This window comes from Hyperoodon ampullatus (genome assembly GCF_949752795.1).
Source record: "Hyperoodon ampullatus genome assembly, chromosome: 9".
Taxonomy (NCBI): domain Eukaryota; kingdom Metazoa; phylum Chordata; class Mammalia; order Artiodactyla; family Ziphiidae; genus Hyperoodon; species Hyperoodon ampullatus.
Window position 1 is genome coordinate 80915842 of NC_136922.1, and position 21382 is coordinate 80937223.

The window sequence follows — 21382 nt, forward strand, 5'->3', positions numbered from 1 at the left end:
TGCCCACCTGCTGAATTCATCCCTCAAGCTTCATCTCAAAAGTCAGTTGTCTTGTGAGACTTTCTTTGACTCCAGCTAGAATCAGGTGTTATTTCCACCCGTTCCCATTCCCCTCTTGTAGCGCTTATCACTCAGTATTATCATTATTTATATACAAGCCTGAATCCCTGGCTAGCCTGGGATGGTATCTCATTGAGGCTTGCTCTGGTTGGCACAGAGGAAGTGCTCAATCCATGTCTGCTGCATAAATCAACAGTGAGCAGGTAGATGGAGGTGGGAAGAAAGAACTCTCAGTATTAAATTCCAGGAACTCCATCTGCATCATGAGTCACAGTTAGTCTCTGCATTACTACATTAAAGATGTCATACTATGGGATACCTAAATTATTGTTCCCTTTCAGAGCCCACCTGCTGAGGTCTTCTTCCCCCAAGTGAGACTAGTTCTGACACTGCATACACTACTGCCCACCCAAACCAAGGAAGCAATATGGTCCTTAGAGGCTCATGCCAGCTGTAGTAGATACATCTGGGCTGCCTTCTGCTCAGAGCCTAACTTTGTTTTCTCTAACAGTCATCTAAAGAAGCCTTATCTTGTGGACTTACCAGTTAACTCTGCCACAGTGCTAGTGACTTGGCGCCAAAGCCAGCAGAGATGCCCCTCTGTACAGGAATGCACACAGACTGTTAGATTTGCTGCTAAACTTGGGATGAGACACTTTAGCAACTGCTTCTCTCCTTAGTAAGAAAAGTCTTCACATTCTTTCCTAGTGGCTAACGCCCCTATGCTAGAATTTGGCTGTAGCAAGTCCTGAAGTATTAATCTGAGAAAGACCTGGGTTTTAAAAAACTCATTGAATTGTATTCAAGAGTTCAGACCTGTTTCCTCATCAGCTACAAAGGGAAAAAGAATCTCGGAGATGGAAGTTGACTCCGACCCACAGCAATCCCCAGGGGCCAGTCCCTGCACTTCTGGTTATCCACCAACATCAGTTTCCTCCCGTATTGATCTAGTTTCTCACTCACATATTAGAATGAACACCCATGCCCCTCCTGTCAAAACTTGTACAGCCTCCTGAGTTATATCTGAACCACCATTAAACTTTAATGTAGTCTATGTAGGTTTAACTATTTCTGGGGATCTGAATTCTAGGCTTGTTTCAACTCTTACTGTATTTTGAAATATATCTTACACGTTATCTCCATACAGCACCGTTCTTTATCAATATAAGTGATGTGCAATACCAACACAATCAAGTACCAATAGTGTGTTAGCATGCAATCAGTTATATTAACTAAATACCCATGTATTCAGCTATAAAGATGTCTACAGATTTAAAAAATTAAGTTAACCTATTAATGTAATTTTGGGGGAAAAACTCCATGTGACTGTCTGATATATTGGCTCTCAGTAAAATGACAAAAGTGATACAAATGAAATCCAATAATTCAGGAGAAAAACATCTTTAAGTACACTCACCCACTATGTTTCATATGTGGTGGTTTATCCATTCGCACTGCCAATTTGATTTTTAAGTCAGAGTCCTGGCTATTTTTTGGAACGATCATTCGGTGCAACTCAGCTGACTTGGAGCTATTAGAAGTTGGGTATAATATCACCTGTAAGGGACAAAAATAACACATTTAGGTGCATAATACAGAACGTCTAAGGAGTAGAACTGAAACCTTTTCTATACATTTTCCTGTTTGAAAAGGTGGTGTCATGCCCAAATGTGTCTAATAAACCATTTCACTCCCACCACAGCAGATGGGTTTTCAATACAGACTGGTTTATTTATTTATTTATTTTGACAAATATGTGTTTTCATATTATCACATAACGACTTTTCTTCCTGTGTCACTTCATAATGAATTAATAGCACGGCGGCTATGGTTGAATTGACAGTTGAAAAATACTTAATAGACACCTATAATTTCAAGACCACTCTAAACTCCTCAGAGTAAAGAAGTTCAGAAAGAAATATCCTTTGAAATTACAAACAGCATGCTCAAAAAGCAAAACCGATTACTTGAAGCAGCAAAAGTATACCTCATGTTTTAATATTTTCATTGCAAAGCAGTGTTAAAGGAAATCAACTCAATTAGAGATGGAAAAGACCGATTGTTGCACATTTTCTGCTCTAGATCAATATCAGAGAAGGATTTTTTTCCTGACTACGTTTTCAAAACTATAAAGATGACATTATGATGACTGAAACAAAGTAATTATTTTTAATAAAACTGCCAAATTATCAAGTCATTTTTTCACAATCCCACATCCCACAGAGCCAACACAGGAAAGAAAAGCTTACTCTTCAGATATTACATACCATGTAGATTAAAAAAAAAAAGTATTTTTCCCTTTTAGTCAGTCATGACACTACTTAGACACAGCCTATATTCACGCCTTAATGAATATTTTTAAATGGAAGCACTATATTCTGGAGAATAAAATGAAGATATGAAACAGTACATCATATTTTAAGCCATTTCTTATTTTAAAGCAACGTGAAAAGTAAAAAAGCTTGAAGTTTCTAAGAAAATGAAAGAACTATAAACATGCTCAGGTATGATAAAATGTTTTCAAAGCAATCATGGCAACTGAATTTGACATGCTCTGTCAAAAAAAAAATCTTCATTTCCATGTATGAGTGAAAATATGCATGGAGAAATCTTCAGGCAAGGCTCTTTCTCTCTCTAGGAAAAACAAAATAGTCATAGTCTCATCTTCCAAGTTGTTAAATATATCTACTATTTTGAGACTTTTCTCAAACCTACCCATAGCCAGGTTCAGTCCAGCATATCTACACACTTCGGCATATAAAGGCTCAGCCAAAAGCAGATTAAACGGCATTTGTGATGTTTTCAAAAATTATGATCAGATTCTAGAAAGAGTTCTTTTTGACTGCTGAAATAGCCAATGGAATATTTTACAGATTCTTTCTTAAACAACAGTAAAGGAAAATAAATTAGTAATTTCTGGCTCAAACCAGTAGACAAACGTATATCATTTCCAACTCAGAAGGTGATTCCACAAGAAGAGTCAAAGACTAAGACAGAGCTATACATCCTCTGTAGCTCTTACTGCTATTTCCCAGCAAGTCTGAAAAGCTTTTTCTATTTCTCCCCACCCCATCCTTTAAAAAAAAAATTTGACACGAACCACCTACAGACTTTATTCCTTTTTAATTCTTCTTTCTATGTTTATATGAGAATTGGTATTGTTCCAAACTCTAAATGTCGTATACAGGAAGAGAATATTTAAATTAAAACTTTCGACAATTTCTCATTCTCTAAATGCCAATAATGGGTTACTAAAAAAGGTCCCAAAATAACTAATTGCAGTTTATCCCCAATTAAGGATCATCTCAGTACTGAACACCATCATTTCTGCCACATTTTAATTTTCTGATGGGCACCTCTAACTGAAGTCAGTGGAAGGTTTACTGCGTATCTCTGTTCAATTAAACATTTGAGTGCTTACTATGTGGGGACACAGAAAGATGAAAGAATATGGATGACTCCATAATGAGTTGATGGTTTCTTCTTATCAAAGCTAAAAACTCAGATAATATCTGGTAACATCACTTCTTTCTCTTGCCCTTCTATCCCTAGGGTGTGCAGCAGTTTTCCGATATTGTTAGTCTCTGGGTTTATTCACCATCATTTGTTTGGCTTCTCTGTTCTATCACACATGTAGCTAACTCCCCGTGTTAAATTTCCACCATTTGAATGACCTGGAATTTTCTGTTTTTCTGGACAGACTCTAATAAAGGTGTAAACACTGCCATATGTAACAAATGAAGGCCCAGAGGTATGAAATCTATCACTTCTAAAAATGGTACTGGTGAAGAAACTCTGTTAAATTGTTACCAGGTTCCCAAATTGTACAAGCAGAGAGTTATCATACTCCTTTCCATGATTCAGCCATGGATGATAACAGACAAGGAAGAAGCACCCAAATGTGTAGAGCCCAAAGGGCCAGGGAGCATAAAGGACAAAACAATTCTTTTCAGATGCATAATAAGGGTCTAAGCAAGAGATCCTGAACACTGTCAGGCAGGGTGTCTTCAGTGCCTGCCATGACAGCATCTCACTGTTCTCCCTGGACACGTACTGCTCTGTATTTCCCACTTCACCTTTTTTTTTAATGGGAAGCTTAATTGTAGCGTTCCTGCCCCCTGCTCCACTGCTATATACTGGGTTTGTGCTTGAGCAGGGTGGGGAGGGGAGATGGAACAGCAGGCAGTTAACACGAACCCTAGTTCATGGGGCACCAGGCTGCAAAGAGCCACAGCTGGACCTGATTGAGATGCTGGACTTTGAACTGGAAGTAAGGACAGGATGAAGCTTTGGGTTGTCTCCCTTGAAGTAAATGCATTCTATGGATAGAATAGTTGGAAGGGTAACAGAATTGTTACCTTGGCTATAGGGGTGAGCTATGGCAGACGATCTAACTGTTCACCAGGATTCATGCTTTCCCTAGTATAGAACTGGTGCCAAGCAGCAGCTAGCCAGCCATATTTTCTAGGTCCCCTGGTATCTAAGTAGGGGCACATGAAAGTTGTAGCTAGTGGAATATGAAGAAAAGTGGTAAATCGTTTTGGGGAATGATGATTAAGATATAGAAGTGAAGAACGTATGCCTTCTTCACTCATCTGCTAGCCAAATGCAGAGGACTCCAATGCTCTAGAAAATGAGAGAGCCATAAGAGGGAAGAAACTAAAGCCCTGAATCACCACACGGAGGAAATCTACCCATCCATCAGGAACACCCATAATAAACTGTTATACAGGCACTATCGTTTTAAATTACTGAAATGTTGTCTTTTGTTACAGCATTTAGTAGTACACCAACTAGTACATTAACACAGAGTTTTGCTGCATAAGACTTGCACAGGTAGTAAGTGCTTGAAGAATTTTCTTTCACGATAAGCAGATAAACAGTTCTACTTCAACATGACTTAGTTCACTTTCAGAGAGGGAGGTCTGATGTTGATGGTACAATAATTAGAATACTTAAGAGACATAATTTACTAAGGATTCTTCTTGTATTTTAGATTCACACATAAGTTAAATCATAGCTCTGTACAAAATAGTTAGCTTCTTACAGATTTAGCAAAGTAGCTTGTTCTTTGCTATTTATTTCTTAACTTTTCTACACGTATTTCTGCTTCTAGTCTTTTAGTTTATTTTTGTCACCAACACTTTAAATGCCTTGTCATTTAGCATAACACAACACATTTTATGATTTATCTTAAATATAAAGCCAATGTATCTTCTTCATAATAAAACGTCAACATTACTTTCCATCTTTGCTGAAGTGTAATGGAAAACACAAAATGTTTTTTTTTCAGGCTTTGTTTAAAATTCTGTCAAATTTAATACAGAGGAAGAAAAAACTTAAAATGAAGTGTAAAAATACATATGTACATAATAATATCTAGAGTAATATGAGGTTCAGAAGAATCTTTCTCTTAAAATATACTTGTACAAACTGACACCTCTACATTATTTTTCTTCTATTAAGATACATTAATTAAAGCCAAGCCATGTGCATCTGTACATATACTACATTATTTGAACTTTGTGGCTTATGAATTCATGACTTCCTAAATTTCTAAACTGTTTCAAAACTAAAAACCTAAAACCTGGGAGGAACAATCTAGAAGAACTGAGAGGGAGCTAGGTAGGCTCTGGGGTGAGGTAAAGAATTCACTGCCTTGTCCCATAAATCTTAGTCCAGAGGAAGAAAAAAAAAAGACCACATGACTGCAGCAATTGAACTGTGGTCTCTGAGTAAAATAATACAGCTATATTTTTGGTATGAATCTAGCTCAAAGATAGGTGCAATCAACAATTCTTAAAGCAATCAGGACAGCCTTCATAGAGGAATGACTGCTTCATTTTGGAGTCTAAAAGAACACATAAGATTTATAAGATATTGTAAGATACAATACATAAGACACAATAAGAGACACAGGGAAGGGACTGATAAAGACATGAGGCCATTGGAACTGACCCACCCTTAGAAAGTAGGCACACAATCCCGATGCTGACATTCTTACCACTACCTTTGCTTCTCAAGCCCTTCCCCAAGCGTGACTGGTCAGCTCTTTGTTCCCAGGGACCTATCCTTAGTCAGTTTCCATTGCTTGCCACCAAAGGATCTTCAACAAATGTTCATGACATTTTCTGCCATGTCAATTCTCTACCTTATCAAAAGATAAGGGGAGAGCCCCGTGGAACAGTAACTTTTAAGGGTTAAGAAAAGGAAGAGAACTCTATAATCAAGACCAGAGGCCAAGGAGACAGAAGAAAAACCAGAAGGGTGGGATGCACTATATTCAAGGCAGAGAGTGTTTCTGGGAACAGGAAGTGGCCGTCAATGCCAAATAACACTTAAGAGGTCAAGCACGGTAAGGAAGGAAAGGCTACTGCTTGGTTTAACAACAGAGAGGTCACTAGAGATCTCAGCAAGAGAAGGTTTAGGTGAGGCCAGACTATAATGGCTTGAGGGATAAAGTCTATGAGAGGAATGGAGGAAGACATCACTTAATTCTTAAATGAACAAGATGGGGCGAGATAAGCAAGACTGTTTTGGCTGGAAGGGGGATTGTGTACAAAGGCGGGGGCGGGGTGGGTGGTGAGGATATGGCCACGTAGACTGAAGAGGGTAAGGAAATGGGAAGGTTGTGCTCATAGGTGAGATCAGAAAGCAAGAATGGGGATAGACTGTAAAAGCATAGGTTTTGCTAAGGAGTTTGTATGTTATCCCATAATGTGTAATCGAAAGACGCTTCTAAACCAGAGAATGACATGATCAAAACCTCATACTCTTGTGTAGAGGATAATCCCTGTCTATCCAGCTGTACACATTCTGGAGAGGTGTCATGTGTAGTCAAGTGTCTAACATCCAATTAAGAAATGAAATGGCCTTAGAAATACATCTTTAAAACAGAGTAAGAAGGGACTGAAAATGCTTTTAGCTGGAATGTTTCAATTTGTGATTAAAAGAATTTTTTTTTTTTTTTTGCTGACAATCAGATGTCCTTGAGGCATAGGGTATTTTAAGGAAATGTCCAAGGGATCATCACTCCAGATAAGTAGAGCTATCTCTATGAGAAACCTTGACTTTTGGGGTTCAGTTGACATTTTTCTATCTTTCTCTTTCAACTGACAAATTTTACAGTTTAGCAAAGATTCATGACAACTATACCTTGTGAACATTTTAAGTACCTTCTTGAGAGCTTAGAACCTTGAGAAAGTATGTACAGTGAAAGGACCAACTGAATTTACTTCATTTCAATAAATTTTTATTTAGCACATGTTAATAACTAGCATGTATTTTCTCCAATATCAGAGCCCTGTATTTTCACTGTATGGAGAAGATGAACTGGATGACTTTTCTGAGAGAAATCTACAATACCTCCTTCTTAGTAACATTTTCCAGTGTTTGAATACACCTGAGGTTTCTTAGTCTAAATAATCTCTCCTTTAGTGTCACTGCTTCCTGTCCTACTTGGTTGAAACAAAGAACACCTGCTCACTTTCACTAACACAAGGTTCTTCTGTATACTGAAAAATTCGCATTAAGTCTTCTGTGAACCTTATTGTCTGCAGGCTAAATCCAGTTCCCTTTATTTTCAAAGCTGGAAAGAATCCTGGAATTTACAATATAGAACTGATCAAACTCCCAACCCCTTAAAAATGTGCCCATGGCCTGACAGGAAATTACACATTTCCTTCCTTCTATACAGTACTTTTTTTTTTTTTAAATAAGAAAAGCCTTTAAAAAAATGAGTAAAAGAATAAAAGGAAAGTATTATCTGAACTATATATTTTTTCTTGGCATTAGCTTATTAAAAAAATAGAGGTTGTAAGCTTTGTTATTTGCATGATGGGGGTTGGAGACAGCATGAAAAACAAACATCAAGGTGTGTAAATTCTTCCTAAATCTTTTCTGGCATCACTACTTAATAATGAACCACTGTACGAAGGGGCTCATGGACTGCATTTAGCAGAGTATGCTCCTTGAGAGCAAGGGCTCATAGTGATACCTAGAGTAATTCACCTGTGGCTGCTAGTGTAATTTAAGCCAGTATCTTTAATTAAGCCATTCTTCTGTTTTTAAAATTGAAGTATAGTTGATTTCCAATATTGTGTTAGGTTCAGTTGTACAGCATAGTGATTCAGTATTTTTGCAGATTATATTCTATTATAGATTATTATAAGATAATGGCTATAATCCCCTGTAATATACAGTATATCCTTGTTGCTTATCTGTTTTATATATAATAGTTGTATCTAAATCACATACCCGTGATTGGCCCCTCCCTCCTCCCCTCTCCACTTTGGCAAACACTGGTTTGTTTTCTACATCTGTAAGCCTCTTTCCGTTTTGCATATACATTAATTTGTATTACTCTTTTAGATTCCACATACAAGTGATATCATATAGTATTTGTCTTTTTCTGTCTGACTTATTTCACTAAGGATAATATGGTCTAGGTCCATACATGTTGCTTCACATACTAAACTAGACACTTACCAAGTGTTTGTTGGATAGATGGGTGGATGCTTAGAGAAATTAGAAATAAAAATGCAAACCAAAAATTGATAACTTCATTGAGGTGAAAAGAGAAAAAGGCTTGCCAACTAAAGTACTGCCGAAACTTGATAACAGAAAATGACTGTAGCAAAGGCCAGAATTGGTACGCCATTTACTTGCTACTCTAAACATTTCTGAAACTCTCATCTTTCCATTTCTGGACTGTAATGGGTAGAATAATTAGTCTCCCCCAAAATGCCTAGTCCGAATCCCCAGAACCTGTGACTATGTTACTTACCTGGCAAAGGGGAATTGAGGTAGCTGATGGAATTAAGGTCACTAATTAGTGGGCCTTAAGAAAGGGAGATTAGGGCTTCCCCAGTGGCACAGTGGTTGAGAGTCCGCCTGCCGATGCAGGGGACACGGGTTCGTGCCCCAGTCTGGGAGGATCCCACATGCCGCGGAGCGGCTGGGCCTGTGAGCCATGGCCGCTGGGCCTGCGTGTCTGGAGCCTGTGCTCCGCAACGGGAGAGGCCACAACAGTGAGAGGCCCGCGTACCGCAAAAAAAAAAAAAAGAAAAAAAAAGAAAGGGAGATTATCCAGGTGGGCCCAGTGCAATCACAAGGGTTCTCGGAGGTGGAAGAGGAAGGCAGAGGAGTGTTGAAGCAAAGTGATGTGAGAAACACTTGACCAGCCATTGCTGGCTTTGGAAATGGAAGAGGACCATGCATGAGCCAAACACAGGCAGCCTCCAGAAGCTGGAAAAGGTAAAAAAAAACCCTGCATTCTCCCTTTTAGGTCTTCTGGAAAGGAACACAACCCTGCCAACACCTTAATTTGAGCCCACCAAGATTTGCTGTGGACTTCTGACTGGCACAACTATAAGATAATAAATCTGTGTTGTTTTGAGCCACTAAGTTTTCAGTAATTTGTTAAAGTTGCAATAGGAAACCAATAAACAGCCAATAAAAGCTGCGATTTGATTCCAAAAACACTAAATTTACCTTCTAAAAAATTTCTTCTGCTAACTGTGTCATTCAAAGATTTTTACAGACAGATTTCTATCATTATCTCTGATTACTTTAAGATGTTTTGGGATATGATTATTTCTCTCACTTTCCTGAGGTATTCTGCTTGTATTAAATCTTTTGAAAAAACTCTCTCACTTAGTGTTAGTTAACTTAAAGTTTTCATTTTCCTTACCATAAACCAAAAGAAAAAATTGAAAAGGATTCACAATGAGACAGATTATTTTGGTTACTAGAATGAAGACCATCATGCATATATTTCTAACAAATTTCAAGTTCCATATACCCAAATGATCAAGGATTACATCTTCTATTTCAGTCTTCAAGAAAGACTTTGAAAGACATAGTCAAATTTGTCAAGATATTTTTCATGGCTCAATTAAAGACACTGGCCTTTACTAATCTTCATATATCACTTTTATTGCTTGTAAATTCTCGATTTCATACTTCTCCTTGAGTGGAGCAATATATTCCATCACAGCTACATCTGTGTCTTTAAGACTTCTCTAGACAGGAAAGCGTTATTATTCTTGATCTATTCCCCTCAGCCATAAATTATGAATAGCAGTAACCTTTATATTTCCTTACCAATAAAGTTTCTATTAGAGGACACTGCATGAGTAGCTTTATCATGTTTCTTTTTACTAGTCTGGTTATAATAATGCCTGGCATTTATAAAGAACTTTTCAACTCAGTGCCTCAAAGTGCTTTGTGAAATTTAAACTAATTCTCACATCACCCTTAATAGATAGGCATTGCTCTTGTTGTGTAAATAACTTGACACTGAAGTTAAATGAATACCTAAGGGAAATTACTTCAAGATAACAATAGACACTTTCAATTTTACCCACCCTCCCCAACACCTTCCCTTCATAATTTCACATACATTATAATAACTAATGTAGCTTTGTTCTCACTCTTTGGTTATTAAGTACTATAAGAACTCTTACAGCCAAATCAATTTTATTTCTGTCAATCCATACATAGGATGGTAGGATGGAAAGGAGGAAGTTATGTTAATGCCTAAACTTGGATTATTTCAGTTGCGATCCTTAAACTGAAGACAATTATAGCAAAGTGTTTGGGAACTGAATAATTTACAGATAAGTGTTGGTATTTTTATTAAAAACCAACTGCCACCCTGAAGAGTGAACGTGAATTATTATTCTTCATTTGAATAAGAAATCAAAGCAAGGTCTAATAATTACAACCTAACAATTTTCCAAAATGATAAGATTCATGAAAACCTTCCCCATTTGTCATTCTATATGTATACAAACTAGTCAGTAATCCTTTAAAGAATAGAAAAGGAAGATAGGAGAGTAGGAGGCTAAGAATTCTTGATGTTAACATTTTCACATGCTCCAAAGAACTGCATGAATTTAGAGAAATATGATAAGATGGAAGTAGTGGGGAATAAAGGTCAAGGGAGAGAGGTACAGTGACCTGTTCATGCCCTCTTGGCTATTACGGCAGAGCCAAGACCAGAATCAATGACTTACGGAAGCAGGTTTCAAACTTTCAGTTTGTGATGCTCAACAACCAACTAATCTGAATGTTGGACCTTTGACCTAAAGACTTTATTTTTGACTCATACAATACATATAATAAAAACTAGCAGGGAATAAAGGTACTTAGCTTTTCAGTATCAGTGCTAGAGATAATAAAGGTGGATATTCCTAAGAGGCTTTGTATAGCTCCCAGATGCACAGGGACTTCTTAATGTAGTAACTAAAAGAAGAAGTTAGTAATGGATGTCAGGATGTTCCAACCTGCTTCTTCTATATATTATAACTAGGAGATGGGCTGAACATCCTAGAACCTCACTCTTGCTATATAGGATCCAAACCATGTATCATTCCACAATTGCTGTTTCAGCTTATCACTTGGTTAGGGAGCTCAGGTGTTCAAACAAAAGTGACTCATTCTACTGCCTACTATAACTCTGCAAAGGAGAAATGAAACTGAAACTTCAGGAGATTGTTCATTTGTTCATTCATCCTTCCAACAATAATTGGACATGTATTACACATCAGAAACTGTTAGACAGGTGCTATTGCTGAAATAATATGTCCTATGTCTTACCTTCAATGGGAAATGGAGATATAATATTGTAAGGCTCATAAACTACACATGAAGTGTTATAATATCATTTGAAGTTAGACTAAACATAAGCAACACTTAAAATAACAGTTACCAATAATAAGCAAAGAAGAAAAAATGGAACCATAAAAAATATTCAATTAGTCTAAAAGAGGAAAAAAGAGGAGGAAAAAGGAAATAAAGAACATATAAGACAGCAAAAACAGCTGAATGACGGATTTAATCATATCAGTAATCATATTAAAATACAGTTTAAATACTGATTGAAAGGCAGAGATTGTCAGATTGAATAAAAAATAAAGACCTAATCATATGCTGCTTCAATCAACATATTTTAAATGTAAAGAAACAAATAGATTAAAGGATGTAAAAAGATATAATATGTTAACACTAGTTAAAAGAAAGCTGGGATAGCTAAGACAAAGAAGATTTTAAACCAAAGTATATTACCAGGGATAAGGAAGTTATTTCATAGTGACAAAGTGGTCAATTAATGAAGAGGAAATAGGAATTCTAAATATTTGTGCACCTAATAACATATCTTCAAAATACAAGCAGCAAAAAATGATAGAACAGATCCATAATTATACTCAGGTTAATACCAGTCTCTCAAAAATTGCTTTTTAGAAAGTAGATACGGGGGCTTCCCTGGTGGCGCAGTGGTTGAGAGTCCGCCTGCCGATGCAGGGGACATGGGTTCGTGCCCCGGCCCGGGAAGATCCCACATGCCGCGGAGCAGCTAGGCCCGTGAGCCATGGCCACTGAGCCTGTGCGTCCGGAGCCTGTGATCCGCAACGGGAGAGGCCACAACAGTGAGAGGCCCGTGTACCGCAAAAAAAAAAAAAAAAAAAAAAAAAAGTATAGAACCTAATTCTCTGATCATAATAAAACTAGAAAAAATAAAAAGATGATTGAAAACAAAACAAAAAAAATCAGTAAGGATATGGAAATAACAGTAACTTGAACTATTTGACATGTATAAAACTCTACTGAATGAAAGAATATGCAGTCTTTTAAACTGTGAATGCGGAACATTCACAGGATAGACCCTATGATAGGCTAAGCCTCAATAAATTTGGAAAGGATCCAAGTCATATAAAGTATATTCTCTAAGCCCAATAGACTGCAATTAGAAATTCATAACATAGAGAACTCCAAAAAAGCTCTCACATATGTGGAAACTAACACAATTTTAATAACCCATGGGTCAAAGAAAGCAAAATAAAACTTAGAGAGTATTTTGAACAGGATGAAAATGAGAAAAAAATATAAAAAATCTGTGGGATGCCACTAAGGCAGTATTTAGGGAGGGTGGCACTTAGAGCACCAAATGTCTATATTAGAAAAAACATTTTTCTCAAATCATTGGCTTCAGCTTTAATGGAAAAAGCATCATGAATTAAACTCAAAGTAAATAGAAGAAACAATAAAGCTTAGCGCCAAAAGAGATTAAATAAGAATTAGCAGAAGGAACTTTATCAACTTGATGAAGGGGGTCTACCAAAAACCTACAACTAATGTTATACTTAATGTTCAAAGACAATGTTTTTTCCTTAAGATCAAGAATAAGACTAGGATGTCCACTTTCACCACTTCTATTCAGCACTGTATTGGACATTCTAGTAAGTACAATAAGACAACCAAAATAACTAAATAAAAACATCTAGATTGGAAAGAAGAAGTAAAATTGTCTTTACTTGTAGACAACAATATTGTCTATGGAAAAACAATCAATCTACCAAGATACCAGTAGAACTAGCAAGTGAGTTTATCAAGGTTGCAGGATATAAGATCAATATAGAAAAGTCAATTACATTTCAATATACTAACAATATCTAAATTAAGAAAATTAAAACTAACAAAGTGATGCTATTTAAAATAACAAAAATATGAAATACTCAGTGATAGATCTGGCAAAAGAAATGCAAGACCTGATCATTGAAAACTATTAAGACATCACTATGGGGAATGAACTAAGACCTAAATAAATGGAGGGATATACTGTGTTCATGGGTTGGAAAACTCAGCTTTGTTGATCAACTCCCAAACTGATCTACATATTCAATGCAGATTTCTTACATATGGCACCAAAAGTACAAGCCATAAAAGAAAAAAAATTGGACAGCATCAAAATTAAAAACTTCTGCTCTTTGAAACACACTGTTAACAGAATGAAAAGACAAGCCAAATTCTGGGAGAAAAATATTTACAAATCATAAACCTGATAAAAGATGTGTAAACAATATATTATGGTCTTTCCAAACTTAAGAATAAGAAAACAAGTAACCCAATTAAAAACTGGAAAAATGTCTGAACAGATTCTTCATCAAAGAAGAGGTACAAATGAAAAGTAAGCATGCAAAAAGATGTTAACATGATTAGTACTAGCTGTTACGGAAGTATAAATTAAAACCACAACGAAGTAACACTACACACCTATTACAAATAAGGAACTGGTACAGTGTGTACGTTGAATACTTGTTCTATCTGGGACCGAGGCGGCCCTCTATTTTTCTGAGGATACTGAAATGTCAACTTCTGCTACTATAATCACCCACATGGACCCATCATGGAGGATGCCTATTTATAACTTGCTCTTTTAGTGGTGAGAATGTAAGAAAATGCTTTCCTCTACCTCTACAGTGAGGATGCCAGCCACCTCCTCAGAGAAGGTCTGAGGGAGACTCACTGAGGAACAAGTGATGCACATTATCAAAGGCTCCTTTCCAAGTCAGACTCAGGATGGTAAGTCCTCTCCTCTAACACTTCACAGCATGTAATTAATGACCCAGACGTAATCAACTGCTGCTAGAAAATATATCTAGAAGGACTTCGCACCATATATGAATGATCTCTGGCCCTTCACCTGTCTGTGGTCCCTTTCTTGTCACTGGAATGGCTTCTGAGATATGATAACAAAGGCTTGTGACAAATGGCTACATGAAAGGACTAAAGGAGGAAGGAGAGCTTTTCTGTGATTTTTAGTTTCAGAAAAGGCATACCACTTGTTAGAACTACAAAAATAAAAGTTTACTCTGTTTGAGGAGGTGAATTAGACATATATGAAATGCAAATGAATTTCCATTCCATTTTGCAGCAAATGATATTAACTTGCTGGCTAAAATAGCAGTCATTGAGTACCAGCTATTTCAATGAAATTGGACATTAAATTTTGCTTTCAAATTGAAGTAAAATGCCTATGATTATGATTTCACTAGCAGCTTCTTTAATGCTCTTTTGACTCATATATAGATGAATCAAATTTATATAATGCTGGAAAGTTTAATCCTCAAATATAAATTTTGTCTGAGCGAAGGGAAAGCCTAAAGTGATTTTTATGCATTTAACTATATAATTATTTGTGAAAAATCAGAATTGTTAATTAGTCAATAAAACATCTGTAGTCTATTCCTGATCTATTACTTTGTATGCTGAAATAAGTTCTGTGATGACTCCCTATAAACCAGGCAATTAGAGACATGTTTTAAACTCTATAGGTCCTAACCAAGGTGCTTGAAAGATAATAGTACATTTTAATGGAATAATCTATTGAGCAAGGCTAATTTATCTTAATATTTAAAATGTACCTGAAATTTCCATATAATATCAATAGTTAAATTTGTAAAACATGCATAATGATTGTCACTCTGAATTATTAGCTATGAACATCTCCATATTAAGAAATGTTTACTAGAAGTACATATATTGAAATATTATTTAATCAAATGAGAAAAAAAGATGACGTTCTAGCTCCACTGCACTATAAAGGAAAATAGATTCTGATTTATACACTTCTCCAACCTCAGGGAGGCAGAAGAACCAGCACCCTCCTGTGTATACTGATGATGTGGTACCAAGGCCACAAACTTAGAGTGTATGAATAGACAATAGATTCTTTTTCTAACAACTGTCAGAAAGAATGTCTTTACAGCAACACTCTAAAACTAAAAAGTTACTTGGGTAGAAACTTCAAAAATCCATTTTGGGGACTTCCCTGGTGGCACAGTGGCTAAGACTCCGCCTGCCAATGTAGGGGACACGGGTTAGAGCCCTGGTCCAGGAAGATCCCACATGCTGTGAAGCAAATAAGCCCATGCACCACAACTACTGAACCTGCGCTCTAGAGCACGCAAGCCACAACTACTGAAGCCTGCGCTCCTAGAGCCCGTGCTCCACAATGAGAGAAGCCACTGCAATGAGAAGCCGGCACACCGCAACGAAGAGTAGCCCCCACTCGCCACAACTAGAGAAATCCTGCGCGTAGCAATGAAGACCCAACGCAGAGGAAAAAAAAATCCATTTTGGACTCAAGAACACCATTTGGCAGGTTAAATAGTACCCAGGAGTACATTAATTCATTCTGAAAGACTCAATGGAAACTGCATTGCTCACAAATAGATGCCTTGTGGGATCATTTAGATTTTTATATGGCTATGTTACAAAAGCCCTGCTTTTAAATTTTTGCAGGGACAACCGATTATGATGAACTGTATAAGTTTGGGTGCTTAACTGGTCTACTATTTACCTGCTAGGACATACCCATAATAAGAAAAATTCCCTGTTCTGTCTCGAGGTATTCCCTTAGCACCCGGTGGAGGGCTGGCCACCAACTTGGATGAAAAATCTCCATATGCCACCCCCGTTTCCCTAAATAGGTATTTGCATCTGCCATCTACAAACAAAATCTGCATGCCAAGCATTTGCCAAAGAACATAACCTTTAACTGCCTAATGCCTATTTAAATTTGAGCTATCATTTCACAAAACTATGTGCTACAATAGATTTTTTTTTTTTTTAATGTGTTACTAGTTCTCAACCCTGGCTGCACCTTAGTATCAGCGATACTATTTGTGCCAGTGCCTCTCAACCCTATATGCACATTATCAGCTCCTGAGAAGTGCTTAAAATTCTCTTTCCTGGGCTCACCCTAAACCAACTAAAAGTGTGAGTCCAGACCCTGAGTCTTTTCAAACACTCCCCGAAGCAGTTCTTATGTGAACATCAAGTTGAGATGCACCATCACAAATGAAAGTAATAAAAGCAGCCAGACAGTACCCTAATGAGATTCAAATCACTGTATAAAATGACTATGCATGAATTGGCTTTAGCTTAAATAATATTCAGTTCCTGCTTTAAGTCATGAAATTAAATTGGTCCACACCAACACCATGATTTGTAAAACAGTCACATTACCTTATCCTATGAAACGTAGTATTTAATGATTGTTTTAGGGCATAGACTTTGGGGTCAGAAAACTGAAGTTCAGATCAGGACTCTCGCAGTTGCTGAGTGGTCTTAACCTCTGATTCTCACTCTTTAACTAAATATGGACTGTTACTAGCATCTTCAAAGAGGATTAAATGGGATATGTGAATAGTAAGCAGTAATAGCAACCAGTAAATCAGTATAATGATAGAAAAGGAGAACAAGAAACGACAACACAGTTTGTATTTCAGACAAGGGGTCAGAGATACAGAGAGTAAATGCCTCCAGATCATGCTTAATAAAAAGTCAGTGGAGTTAACCTTACTTAGTAAACCTTACTTAGTATGGCAAAACTGATCTAATAAATCCTTCAGTGAGCTGCTTGGATGAGAATTATTATGATAGACCTGTTGAAGGATATCTCCATAATGACTGAAGCTGTAGTATCTTCAGTGATTTTTACCATTTAGAATATAAATAAGAAGCTTTATCTTCTATTGTACTAGGTTACTTTTGGTACGCGGGCCTCTCACTGTTGTGGCCTCTCCCGTTGCAGAGCACAGGCTCCAGACGCGCAGGCTCAGCAGCCATGGCTCATGGGCCCAGCCGCTCCGTGGCATGTGGGATCTTCCCAGACCGGGGCACGAACCCGTGTCCCCTGCATTGGCAGGCGGACTCTCAACCACTGTGCCACTAGGGAAGCCCTGTACTAGATTACTTTTAAATGAAGTAATCACACATACATCCTTACTGAGATACATTCTAAGGACAAAAAGAACTACAAAGAAATACTGACCATTACTTGGTAAGTTCTTTGTTAGTTATGGTACTGGTACAGTATTTCTGGAACAATTTTGTATGCATTACAAGACAGAAAATAAGTAAACATATTGATGCTGCAGGGAGCCTGTAAACTCATGATTTTTAAAAAGTATATATTCCTTAACCATAAGTGATGATACACAGAATGTTGATTTCTAAATTCCATTATCACTAAAAAGAACCAGTGCTGATTATAGGCCTGGGATAGGGAGAGTACAAGCTGAGTCGATCAACATCTCAAGCTCCAAAAAGCAAAGACTGATGGTATCAAGGTTAATTAACTTCACTAATACCAGGAAAATCTACCACTATATGACTCCCGATATGATGCTATGGGAATCACAAAACATCACCTATGTAGGGTTCTTCCCAAAAATGTTTAGCTGAATCCAATCATGAAAAAACAGTAAGACAAATCCAGAAGGGAAAATTCTACAAAAGTAAACTCGTTAAAAATGTCATCATCATAGACAACCCCCCGACCCCGCCCACCCAATATATGATCCTGAATTGTATTCTGGGTTGGGGGATGGGGAAATCCAGCTTTTACAGACATGCTAGGATAATTATGGGACTCTGAATGTTGACTATATATCACATACTAATATTCATCAATATTAAATTTCCTAGGTGCAATAATGGAATTGATGTAAGAAAATGTTTGTCTCTTCGAAAATATAAGCTGAAGTATTTTGGAAAAAAAATGCTGAAAAGCCTTCTTTATTACAAATCTTTTTAAAACTAAGCTTTACATTCTGGAATAATTTTAAAAATTTACAGAAAAGTTGCAAAAACAATATTGAAAGTTCCTGTTTACCTCTCAGTTTCCCCCATAATTAACATATGATACCATGGTACTTCTGTGAAAACCATGAAACATACATTGTTACATTACTCTTAACTAAACCCCAGACTCTATTTGGATTCCATGGGTTTTTCCATCAATGTCTTTTCTATTCCAAGATCCAATCCAAGACACCACATCGCATTTAGTGGTCACGTCTCCTTAGTCTCTTCTGATCTGTGTGTGACAGTTTCTCAGTCTTGTTTTTATATCTAGAAAAATACTAGCCAATTATCCTGTACAGTGTCCCCTAGTCTGGTTTTGTCTGATATTTTCATCATAATTAAACTGGGTTTAAGTTGGGGTTTTCAGAAAGAATATCACAGAGGTGAAATGTGCCGTTCTCATAACATCGTAACAGGAGTACATGACAGCTATGTGGCATCAGTGGCAGTGTTAATCTTCATTACTTGGTTAAGGTAGTGTTTGCAGGTTACTGTTTTTCTCTTATATTGCTTAGGTGTACATTTCTCACCACTCCTTTCAGTGCAGTTATCTTGTACCTTGTAATACAACTAAGTTCATCTGTGATAACCTGCATACATTAAAGTACATGCTTTATGATGTACAGTTTTGTTTACTGAAGTATGGTTGATTTACAATATTAAATTAGTTTCAGGTGTACAGCATAGTGGTTCAGTATTTTTACAGGTTATACTCCATTAAGTTATTACAAGAAAATGGCTAAAATTCCCTGTGCTATACAATATATCCTTATCTATTTTATATCAATACATAGTAATTTGTATCTCTTAATCCCATACCCCTATCTTGCCCCTCCCCACTTCCCTCTCTTTGCTGGTAACCACTGGTTTGTTTCCTGTGAGTGTTTCTGTTTTGCTATACCTGTTTGTTTTATTTTTTAGATTCCACATATGATTTCCTCTTTGAGTTCTTCATTGACCTGTTTTTTTTTTTGGCTGTATTGGGCCTTTGTTGATGTGCGCAGGCTTTCTCTAGTTGCGGTGAGCAGGGGCTACTGTTTGTTGTGGCGCACAGGCTTCTCATTGCAGTGGCTTCTCTTGTTGCTGAGCACAGGCTCTAGGCATGTGGGCTTCAGCAGTTGCAGCACACAGGCTCAGTAGTTGCGGCACACAGGCTCTAGAGCGCAGGCTCAGTAGTTTGGCATACGGGCTTAGTTGCTCCACAGCATGTGGGATCTTCCCAGACCAGGGATCAAACCCATGTCCCCTGCACTGGCAGGTGGATTCTTAACCACTGCACCACCGGGGAAGTCCAATCCATTGTGGTTTTTTTTTTTTTTTTTTTTTTTTTTTTTTGCGGTATGCAGGCCTCTCACTGTTGTGGCCTCTCCCGTTGCGGCCTCTCCCGTTGCGGAGCACAGGCTCCGGATGCGCAGGCTCAGCGGCCACGGCTCACGGGCCCAGCCGCTCCACGGCTGATGGGATCCTCCCGGACCGGGGCACGAACCCGTATCCCCTGCATCGGCAGGCGGACTCTCAACCACTGCGCCACCAGGGAGGCCCCAATCCATTGTTTTTTAATAGCATGTTTTTTAAGTCTGCACATCTTTGTTCTTTTCTCATTTGTTTTCTATAATTGACTTCTAGTTTCATACCACTGTGGTCCAAAAAAATGCTTGATATAATTTCCATCCTCTCAAATTTGTTTAGACTTATTTTGTGGCTTAGCATATGATCTATCCTGGAGAATGTTCCACGTGCATTTGAAAAGAATGTGTATTCTGTTTTTGGATGTAATGTCCTGTAAATATCTACTATGTCCAACTGGTTTATTGTGTCATTTAAAACCACTGTTGCCTTATTTTCTGTCTGAATGATCTGTCCATTGATGTCAGTGGGGTGTTAAAGTCCCCTATCATTATTGTATTACTGTCAATGTCATCCTTTATGTGTTAGTATTTGCTTTGTATGTTTAGGTGCTCCTGTATTGGGTGCATATATGTTAATGAGAATAATATTCTCCTCTTGTATAGATCACTTTATCATTATATAATGCCCTTCTTTGTGGTTTGTTAAAGACTTTTAGTCTATTTTGTCTGATATGACTATTGCTACCCCCATTTTGTTTCCATTTGCATGAAATATCTCTTTCCATTCCCTCACTTTCTGTCTGCGTGTCTTCAGCTCTGAAGTGAGTCTCTTGTATTATCCAAAGAGCCACCCTATGTCTTTTGATTGGAGTACTTAGTCCACTGACATTTAAAATAGCTATTGATAGGTACCTGCTTATTGCCTTTTATTACTTGTTTTTCTGTTGTTTTTATAGCTCTTCCCTGTTCACTTCTTCTTGTTTCTTCCATTGTGGTTTGAATTTCCTTAGTAGTATGGTTGTGTTCCTTTTTCTTAGTTGGTAGGTTTTTAATTTGTGGTTACTGTGAGGTTCATGTATCTACTTGTTTTAAACTAGTAGTCATTTTAAGTTCAAACACACTCTAAAAGAGCCATATTTTTTACTCTCCTCCTCCGCACCATTTTTAATGTCATATTTTACATTTTCACACATATCCCTTTACGGTTTATTGTAGTTATAGTTGCTTTTACAATTTTTGTCTTTTAATCTTTGTACTGGCTTATGTAAGTGGTTGATCCTCAGTCCTTACTATATATTTGCCTTTCCTAGTGGGATTTTCCTTCTCCTATAGATTCCTATCTTTCCACTTAAAGACACTTTAACATTTTTTAGGATAGGTTTAGTACTGATGAACTCTTAGTTTCTGCTTGCCTAAGAAGTTCCTTTTGTATTCTAAATGATAATCTTGCTGGGTAGAGTATCCTAGGTTACAAGTTTTTCCCTTTCAGCATATTGAATATATCATGTCACTCCCTGCAAAGTTTCTGCAGAGAAGTC

At 37.3% G+C, this 21382-nt stretch overlaps 1 protein-coding gene across 20 annotated transcripts in view; it reads right to left on the reverse strand.

Moving 5' to 3' along the window:
• Positions 1 to 21382, reverse strand: part of CADPS2 (calcium dependent secretion activator 2) — a gene marked incomplete at its 3' end in the record, with an annotated part of 487123 nt that overhangs the window by 221000 nt on the left and 244741 nt on the right. For all 20 annotated transcript variants that reach the window (XM_079711385.1, XM_079711377.1, XM_079711381.1 and 17 more), the window contains exon 8: positions 1478 to 1617. In XM_079711385.1, the coding sequence (XP_079567511.1) occupies positions 1478 to 1617 (140 nt within the window). The remainder of the gene's footprint in view (positions 1 to 1477; positions 1618 to 21382) is intronic.